Genomic DNA, 9,908 nt, shown 5'->3' on the forward strand with positions numbered 1-9,908 from the left:
TATACAACAATTATCCTTAAAGCAATCGAACGATAAACCATTTAAGATTATATAAATAGTTGAAGGACCTCTATTTTGCTTGTTTAAAAGTAACAGGGTATCCACTAGACGGGCACTTCCTACACTCGCAATTGTTTATTTAAAGTTGGATTTGTATTGACTGAGAATGCTTGATAGCTTTTCAGCAGACTTCGATGCGACTGTTCTGGTTACCCTCGCTAATGGCATGTTGTTTGCACACACATGCATGTGAGTGTGGGTGTGTGTCTGTGTGGGTGTGCGCTTGGTGTTATGCCTTTGTGTATAGGTGAAGGTGTCAACAAGGCCTGTCGCGGATTATGAATAAGCAAAGCAGCCAGACGTACACAAAAGCAACAGCAACAGCAGCAGTCACACACACACACATACGACAATACACAGCGGAGTGTAACTGTAAACAAACAATGCATGACCCTCTATGCACACGATCCCATATGCGATCCACGAAGCGATTGTTTGCGCACAAATTATTTATGACAAGCGTTCTCAGCTTTAATCAAATCAATTACAACAACAATGCGAATAATTGCAACAAAGGCAATTGAGTTGAACTCAAAGAACTGGGAACTTGAAGAACTCTAAGCAATCAAAGTTTGCCTTTCAGTTATTTTCTCATGGAAATAAACTTACAAAAATATTTATAAATATAAAAAATTAGAAAGATCACCAACAATCAACATCCAGAATCCAAAAGGTGTTCAAAAATATGTGGAAGGACGAGCTTCTTACCCAAACAGCCTGACGAGGCGTCCAGCTGCTGCAATGAACTAGGAGAAAGCTCAGATGCCACCAACCTCAACTCTTCGAATCTATCAAAGTATCCCCTGGAACAAAAGCTGTGATAATTAAGCCAATTAGCTGTTGCTTCCCCTAAGCTAAGTATTATGTGTTCATTATCTAATATATTAATGAATTTCTGCTTAGATTGAGTTGCCTAAAAGGCAGCAAAGGGTAAGGCATAAAAATAAAATACAAGTTCAAGCTCATTAATGAACTATTTATGTACACATTATATACTAAAAAAAACAATAAGTAAAATGATGAATACATTAATATATAAATGAATGATATTATTCATTTAAAAGAACTATTAATTGCATTCATATAAAAACAAAAAGATTTGGCTCAGCTGTAATTGGTTGTGTTGGGTCTGCTGTTATTGGGTTATTGTCATCATGCCACAAGTGACAGGCACTCAAATGTTGCAGTGACAGCTGCAAGTGCAATTATTGTATTATTATCAATTTTGCATAACATGGAAGTGTTCAACTGTGTCCCTCTCCCTCCCCCTCTCTCCCTGTGTATGGAGTGCTTTCAGTTTTAATTGCTTTTACACAAACATAGTCCAGTTACTGAATGCGTGTGTCCGTATTATGGTGAGTGGGCGTGGGAGTGGCAGTCGGCGGAATAGTTGAATTGCTAAACATATTGACATGCAAAATATGTACGGCATACAAATGGGCTGAGGTTGCCGCTCGCTCGGCAAGCGGTGCGTATGAGTAATGCCATTGCCAATTGTTTAAATACACATATCTGTGGTGAATGTGTGTGTGAGTGTTTGTGTGGGTGATTTTGAGAACATTTCACAGTTACACGTGTTAGAAATAAATACAGCTTCTATCTTCTGGCCAACCAATTTAGATTTGACATTTTTGTTGGAGCAGTTGCTCCAGTTTAACTGCCGAGCACAAAGCACACATTTTGTGTATCCAAACACAAATACATTAGGCCAACAGCTAGCTATATTTAAATTACAATTTGCCAGGGAACAATCGCTTGCCATTTAAAATGCAAACAGATGACAGCATATTGGCAAGCCATGTGCGCTTAGCCAAAATATTTATAAACGTTCCATTTACAGTTATATTTGCACATGCTGATGACTTCAAGTGGGCTTACTGTGAGGCATGATCATATTTAAGCGTCTAGCTATGCAGCAGGTTAACTGCGATGCCTGGTGATCCTAGCTTGAAGTTAATAACGATTTGCCAGGCGAACAATGAATTTGTTTATATTATTTATCTTGCGGCTATCAATCTACAGAGCAGCTCAGAATTTTATTAACTTTTATCAATATATATCTATATATATTATATATATGTTAGAGGCATTTCGACTGCCCAAAATGATAGCAACTCAGCTAAAACGTAGGCTAGAGTGCGCTGTTCCAGAATGCTCGACTAGCTGATACCCTGAAGTCTCCAGTCGATTTTTATCGGTTTGAAATGAAATGCGTTATCGAATAAAAAAATAAACGATATGCTGTTACTGATATCATATGCAGTTTATCGTTTATCGCTTATCAAATTTCAAGTCTCAAATGTCTACGTTGGACGTAGATCGACCTTAGCTCGTCAGCCTGATCAAAAATATATATACTTTATGGGTCTTGTCACGCCTGCTTCTGCCTGCTACATACATTTTTCCATGTTTCCTGAGCTTACAAATCGACATAGTTAAACGAGGGTAGACACGAAGTTTAAAATTCAAACCTATTTCAAGCGCTGTCAATTGTCTAGCCTTGTGCATAGAAATTATTTATAAATAATTAGTAAATATATATCATGGGTATATTAATTATTGTGTTTACCATTAAAGCATTTGAAGCTACAAAGGGCCAATTTGACGAGCATTAAATTACCTTCAGCACATTGCTGATGCACTTAACTTGAGCCAAGCGCTTTGACGCCGTGTTGCTCCGATGTCAGTTATTACCTACGACACTTCACTTTGAACAGCTTCAATGCAGGGGGCGTGGAGCATTAATTTTAAAGTATTCAACAGTTTGGCTGGCGATCGACTTACCGTTTACGTAGGCTGCAAAATCCAGGCGCTGCTGCTGCTGCACGCTGGTGGCTGCAGCGTTCTCATTGGTGTCGGACTCCTCGCTGCTGGCGTCGCGTTTCATCAGCGTGAGTGACGGCGCCTCTGAGTGGATATGACGATGGCCGCTGGCGGCGTTCGTGGCAACGGAAATCGCATCATTTCCGGCCGCCTTGACGGGCTGAGCTGAGCCCGCGAATAAAAGCAGCATCAGCAGCAGCAGCAGCAGCCCTAGCGGGAGCGGCGGCAACAGCCGTTTGGGCATTGTGTGAGCGGGCATGGTGCAACCGCTGCCACTTCCGTCTTCTGGCTGCCGGCTTCGAGTTGAGTTGAGTTCTTTAAGTAATTGCTGGATAAGTGCAAGGAGCGGAGCGGTAAACGGAAACGGAAATAACGCGGCAGCAGCCAAGAGCGACAGCGACGATGACTGCGATTTAAGGTATTGTTGTTATTGGTATTGCTCTTGTTGGCTCTTATTATTGTCAAACACACAGACACACACGCGCACAGGCACGCACGCATACATAGGGCACTCACTGTACTTGGCTTTGGATTCCCCGAGCGGCCATCAGGCGAAAACTTCGACCACAACAAACAACGCAAACAAAAATAAGAAAAAAGAATGCGGAATTCCAAAGACCGTTTTCAAATATTTGATATGCTTGTGGATATGTGTGTGTTGGACACAATGCTCGTCGCTGGCCTAAGCAGAATGCCGACGGTTTGTTAGCGTGTGGGCAATGTGTGACTGCGGATCGCAATCGACGCGTTTCGCACGCCGGCGTTAACGGCCAAGAAGCACTCTGCGGCAGGACACCAAACGCGACGTGTTGTTGCGCGGCCAACGTGCGAGGCGCTATTGAGCCAACCAAAGCGATGGCAGTCCGCACAGAGCCAAGGATTCGCCACTCGTTCAATTCGTCACTTCGAGTCGTGCCGCAGCCGAACGGCCGTTTAGTGAATGAAGCGTTCTCGGCATTGTGGCCCGTTCGGCGCCTGCGCCGGCACCAATTCAAGCCATTCAACGTCAGACAATCCGATATGGATATCAGCAGAACTGCGAACGCCAAATATGTCCTGAACGCGAGTCTAAGCGCGGCAGGAGACGCCGTCGACGTGGCGTGGACGCCGACATGGATGTGGATATGGACGTGAACGTTGACGTTGACGTTGTAGTTCATTTGCTTGCTACGTGCCGATTCCGTCAGCGAAGCGCTGCAGCCATTTGGCCATTTGGCCGTTTGACTGACCTTTTTACGCGACTCGGCCGCAACAGTTAACAGTTGGCTACCCAGCAGCAGCTCCAACTCCAACTCCAACTCCAGCTCCAATTGCCAGCACCCAACACACACACTTTTCATCAACTGCCATCGATGCTGGCTGTTTTTTGCGTGTTTTACTCATTTTAACGTTTGCCAATTGACGGCCTCGGCCAGCTCAGCCCAGCCGGCAATTAAAATATTTGCAATTGGTTTGCCTGCTAATTTGATTAGTCATTCCTGGCTTTTAAGATACGTTTGTAGCGGCGTTCGCTTACGCTCCAATTCGATGTCTGCTGGTGCCGCTGGCAGCGCAATGTTAACGCATCGCCGCACATAATCAACAAATCAACACGCCGCAAATATCCGTAAATATGTTGAGCAAACATTTGCCGCCAAAAATTGACAATTTTCGAGAAAAAGGACGCCCACACACGGCGCCCAATGTCAACACAGTCAGTCACATACATGCACATGTACATGTATGTGTGTGTGTGCGTCCGTCTGTAAGCCTATTTACTACAATAGACACACATATGTGCCTGACTATCTTATGTGGCTACAGTGCTTAGTAGTTCAATATTATCAACTGCCACGTATCACGCTCTCGCGTACGTGAAGATGGCTATATAACAATATAGATACAAAAGTATCTGCAGCAGCAGTAGCAGTGATAAATACATGAAAAGAAAAACAAAAAGCTGAAAGCTAAACGATGCCTCAGGACAGTTGCCAAGGCTTATCATGCTGCCTAAGAGCTTTTCGAGTCTCGAATAAAGTGAATTCAAAATTGAGATACAAAATAGAAATGTAATCAGCAGCTGCTTGCATTTTATAGAGCTTAAGAACTGCATTAAACCAAACATATTAGTGTCCTGAAAAACTTGGTCTGAGCTTTAAGGAAAATGTAATTAGTTCTTAAGCTACTTGGTGAATAAAATCAAATGACTGCCTTAGACTGAGTTAGGCAGCTCAAGACTTGAATGAAATAATTTATTATAAATAGATTTTTTTTTTGGCGTAGTATGGCTTTGAGTTAGCGACGCTGCCTAATTTGTTAACCATTTTACAGCTGTGAAGTTGGTTTTCGTTGAATTTAGCTTGACATTTTATTATAAATAGAGTTGCGCTTGCACATGGAAACAACACTCGATTCATAGAAATGGATTGCATGGGCTGGAGAAGTTGGTCTTGCTATATGTCTTCATATGCTGCTCATAATTGTCATTATTGTGTAACTAAAAGTCAAAAAAAAGCCAAAGTCATATGGAAACATTAATGCCATATAATTTCCTACCCAATAAAGTTTATTTCATTACTATTTCAAATATATTTATCTGTCTGATTACAATTTAAACTTAGGTAAGCCTAAAAAACACCCTTTATATGCGGCGTCTTCTCGGTTTTTTTTTTTAATAATGATATATTATTCATGATATTATATTTTGAATATTATATTTTGTGCTCTTATTAGATACTTGTGGCAACGTTTTTTCTAATCTTCGAAGTATTTAAAAATATAATTGTTTGTGATCTTGTTCAGCTGCTGCCTTGATGCCATCTTTATCTACTCCTGGGCCTTAGACACTGAAAAATCTAATAATTCAACACTCGCCATGCTTCTTGAGCAGACCTCGCTTATGTGTATGAAAGCTGACTAGCCTAGACATGTCGTAAAAATAGTCATGGCACCTGCTGTGGATGTGGCTTGTAGCGACAAGAAAATATTCATTAAATTGCTGCTGGCTTATAAAGTCTACATATTTGCATAGCTAATTAAATGTGTGCTATCAAACATTCCTTGGCAATTACAGGGTATGCCTTAGAGTTCGTTTTATTGCTGCAGATATATAAATGCCTTGATGTGCTCTGATCAATGAGCGTGGTCTACGCAGTTATTTGCAAATTCCTTCTCATGGCTTTTATGATGCATGCTGCTGCTATTACAGGGTATTTTTTGCATTGCATTTTATTCTTCTTCCTCTTCTATTCTATTTAGATGATATTTAAGATCTGCAGCCTAACTTTTTGCTTACGCAATTTAGTTTCGGTTTTCAATCTAAGCTCCTCTCAGGGTATATATAACTTGGCTGCATTGCAAAAGAATATGCATTATATTTGCAGTAGAGGGTGTATACATCACCTGAGATACTCCGATCTAAAGTCTGTAATATACAGCAATAATATATTCAATTGATATTTGCTCTTGCCTAAAGGGCATTGCGAAGTTCAGCGCCAGCTGATGGGGGCAAAAAATTCAGTTCAGTTATTCAATATGTGTCAAGCCTATTTGTGTGGCCTACAGTGTAGAGGCAGCTTGTTAGCGACAACAACAACAACAACAACAAGAACGAAGTGCTATTGATATTTATGTGAGCCCAGCAAGTTAATCTAATTAAAGTTGGCAACTTATTTGCGGCACGTTGTAGCGCAGCGAAGCTAAGTTTTTGTTGCAGTCGATTGTTATTGTTGTTGCTGTGTCTGTTGCTGTTGCTTTTATTGTTATTTGGCAATATTTTGTGCGCCGTGCTGTGTGGTGTTGATGGCGGCAGCTCGTATTCATTATCGCATTACACATTATTATTATGAAGTCCTCCGCCTCTGTATGGCTCTCGCATTCCTGTTTTGATTGCCTTCATTGGCATCTCATGATATAATCATGACGCCAGCCAGAGTGAGGTCAGCCGTAATGCGCTTAGAGCCGTAATTATTCCTATGGCACTCGGTCAGCTAATTGACTGCTGTTGTCTGCCTCACTTCATTTTTACTGTATTCTTTTTATTTTTATTTTTTTTTTGCTCATTTTTCTTGCTTTGTTCGCCTGTCTCTGTTTGTTGTTTTTGCGCATTAGGCCAGTGCATTGGCAGCCGGATGCAGCTGTGAATCCGGATATGAATTGTTGCCCAATAACGACGGACTGTCGCTGATTGAGCAGCTATAAGTGGAGCCGAGCTAATTGCACGTGCAAGCGAACCCCCTTTCACAGTGCGCACAAGGTTTGGCGGGTGGCTTGATGGGTGCATTCACTTTGCAGCTCACCAGCGGGAAGGCTTGTCCTGCTGTCCGCTAATTAGGCAATCATGCATTGTTCAGCCAGATGTAGGCAGAGGGCTCGTAACCCACTTCACTTGCGGCCAAACTCAATTTGAGCTCACATACGAACGGATTTGCAACGACAGCAGCAATTTGAGCCATTATTAGTTTCAAAAGGCGATTGCCAACATCCTTGGGGCATTTTTTGTAAGCATCAGGCTGCACAGTCGTTTCCATGCCACCAATGCCCAGCCGAAGGTAACCGTAGTAAACAATCAATGTTCATTTCGCTTTTGCCCGTGTCTTACAGCTGGGGAATAAACGTGCCCAGAACTGAATTGCGTTAGCAAATGCCACAAACCATTTTTAAATATGCATAACAAATACATTTTTATGTCTATGGAATGAACAGCGGGAGTGAGGGAGAGAGAGAGAGAGGGAGATGGGGAGAGTCGTTTCTAATTTCGTGTTGCTTAAAACGTTATTGCTATGCAAATTTATTAATGAAGAAGATGACGAATGAAACAGGGAGAGAGAGAGAGAGAGTGAGACAGTGCGATAGACAGAGAGAGAGAGAGCGAGTGAGAGCGAGTGAGAGTGAGAGCTTATCTAAAAACAAAGCAAACGCAACTTAAATTTTGCTCTAAGTGTATTGTTTCAACACACAAAAAATGAAAGCTTGGCAAAGCTTAAGGCGCACTCAACCACAGAAGCCTTCCGCACATAGATGCGCCAAGCTCAAGCCTACGCACACACACATAAATACTTGTACATAAATACATGGATATGCTTTCCTATATTTCAATACAAAATGTATTAAGGTACATATACACCCACACACACACACACACACACTTCGATGCTTTAAGCTGATCCTTAAGCGATTTATATTTTATTTGTGTATTTGCTTTGTGCAACGTAAATCAGCTCGTGCCTGGTGAGTCCAACTGTAGCCAGCTTAACGACCTAGGAATGAGCTCTCTCTCTCTCTCTCTCTCTATATATATATATATATATATATATATATATATATATATTTATTTATTTATATATTTAATATCTAATTTTACTTAGTTGCACTTCATAAGCCTTTAAGATGTCTCGAATAAATTTCTGCTTAAACATTTCTAACATAAAAATTATATTAAAATAATATTTCAAATATTTTCTTCATATGTTTTGTGCGCTTATTATTAGTTGAATTCTTGGCTTAACAAATTGAAGGAAATTTCAATTTTTACCTTTGTTTTTATTAAGCGAAAAACTGAAAATTCCCTTCAGATAAAATAGTTGGAATATTTCAATAAATGCAGCAAAACTGTAAGCACAGACAGCACCAACATTTCGATGTTAAAGTCAATAAGTTTTTAAAGTTTGAACAGCCGTCGATGCATCAGCAGCAATCCTTGGGATTATGAGAGCCCACAAATGTTTTGCATACGGCGCAGTAGTGGTTCGTGTTACGGCAGCTATCGACCAAATAGGGATACAGACAGGCGCAGCAGCACCACCTGATTAAAGGACATGAATGAAATGCATAAAGTTCGATTCACGCACTCGTGGTACTCGAACATACCCAATGGAACATAGCCAGAATGCCCAGCAGTGGGTGCGTGTGTTTGGTGTGCAGCGGGGTCGAGTGCGCCCCTTCTGGCCGCAGGCGGGGCACACAATCGAGCAGGCCTGGCCGCCCAGTTTCGGCTGTGGCGCCAGTGCAAAGAAGCCTGGCAAAGACCCGACGATCAGATCACTCAACCTGAATGGCGCTGCAGCTATGCTACTTACTGTGCACCTGCTGCATGCGACCGCGTTCCCTGAGCGGTTCCTGTTGCTGCGGCCTGGCTTCCGCTTTGACAATGTCCATGCGCAGCTGGGGGCAAGGGGCGGCAATCTCATCGGACTGTTGCGGCTCATCCAGCAGTTGGCTGCGCCGTTGCTGCGGCTCGGCAAAGAAGGTGCAGCGACGATCAGCGATGCTTGCGTGGCTCGGCTCATGATTGCCCATGGCATCGTCGTAGGTCGGTGGCTGTTGCGGCTTCGCAGTGGCAGCTGCCGCACTCCGTTCTGCTCGCTCCACCTCGTCTCGCTGGGATTGGGAACCACAAACTGGCTGGCTGGGGTCTTGGCCCTGGTAGAGCATGCGGTGCTTTTCCTCGGCCATGCTCGGCTGACGGCTATTGCCGGCCGTTTAGCTACGCACAAATGGATCGCGCCGCTTTTATCCAGCACTCGATGTTGGCCGGCGATAGCCAAACAGCTGTCGATAAGCGAGGCGTGGCGAGGCGAGGGGCCAAGCATGTGGCAGGGATTCAATTGCTGTTTCAATTGTAACGACGCCAGCTAATTGAGACTGAGCGGGCTTACCTGGCTGCCTCTGGTTGTCACGTCCGAGCATCCGCTCGTCGTCACACGTCCACGTTACGTATGCGCCCCATAAACCGGACCAGTGAATATTGTCAGCATCCGTTTAATTTCCGGCTCATAACTTTTGCAATATGTTGCTCCACGCTGGGCATTTGGCATTCCTATTTGCTTGACCCTTGACATACGTCTGCCACGGCGCCATGAGACTCCTCCAGGGCTGCAGTCTCGAAATCCAAATCATTTTCAAATACATTATTCATTACAATTAATTGTGCAACGACACGGCGCTAAGTTCTTACATCGATCACAAATTGACAATTAATTAAGGTCAAACGAAACGGCAAAGTTCGCGCCAATTCACAAGCCAATTAACATGATTAAGAAGGTATT

General features: G+C 42.8%; 2 protein-coding genes across 2 annotated transcripts in view; both read right to left on the reverse strand.

Moving 5' to 3' along the window:
- LOC111603157 (homeotic protein female sterile) overlaps positions 1-3,149 on the reverse strand; it is a 44,439-nt gene extending 41,290 nt beyond the window's left edge. The window contains exon 1 of the mRNA XM_023320634.2: positions 2,845-3,149. Within this exon, the coding sequence (XP_023176402.2) occupies positions 2,845-3,142 (298 nt within the window). The 5' untranslated portion in view covers positions 3,143-3,149. The remainder of the gene's footprint in view (positions 1-2,844) is intronic.
- A 5,193-nt stretch (positions 3,150-8,342) lies between these two features.
- Positions 8,343-9,332, reverse strand: LOC111603183. The gene is made up of 3 exons (XM_023320667.2): positions 8,940-9,332; positions 8,731-8,878; positions 8,343-8,665 (listed from the first exon to the last, which is right to left on the reverse strand). Exons 1-3 carry the CDS (start codon positions 9,313-9,315, stop codon positions 8,548-8,550), a joined length of 642 nt encoding a protein of 213 aa, XP_023176435.2. The 5' UTR covers positions 9,316-9,332; the 3' UTR covers positions 8,343-8,547.
- Between the last annotated feature and the right edge of the window lie 576 nt (positions 9,333-9,908).

Source organism: Drosophila hydei, unplaced genomic scaffold (assembly GCF_003285905.1).
Source record: "Drosophila hydei strain 15085-1641.00,03,60 unplaced genomic scaffold, DhydRS2 tig00000211-arrow-pilon, whole genome shotgun sequence".
In the NCBI taxonomy this organism is placed as follows: domain Eukaryota; kingdom Metazoa; phylum Arthropoda; class Insecta; order Diptera; family Drosophilidae; genus Drosophila; species Drosophila hydei.

Excerpts from the sequence above, each read along its gene's own strand:
- LOC111603183 (XM_023320667.2), bottom strand. The coding sequence starts at position 9,315 with ATGGCCGAGGAAAAGCACCGCATGCTCTACCAGGGCCAAGACCCCAGC. Across the intron at positions 8,879-8,939 it reads TCGCATGCAGCAGGTGCACA|GCTTCTTTGCACTGGCGCCA; the intron begins GTAAGTAGCATA and ends GGTCTTTGCCAG. Across the intron at positions 8,666-8,730 it reads TTCTGGCTATGTTCCATTGG|GTGGTGCTGCTGCGCCTGTC; the intron begins GTATGTTCGAGT and ends TCCTTTAATCAG.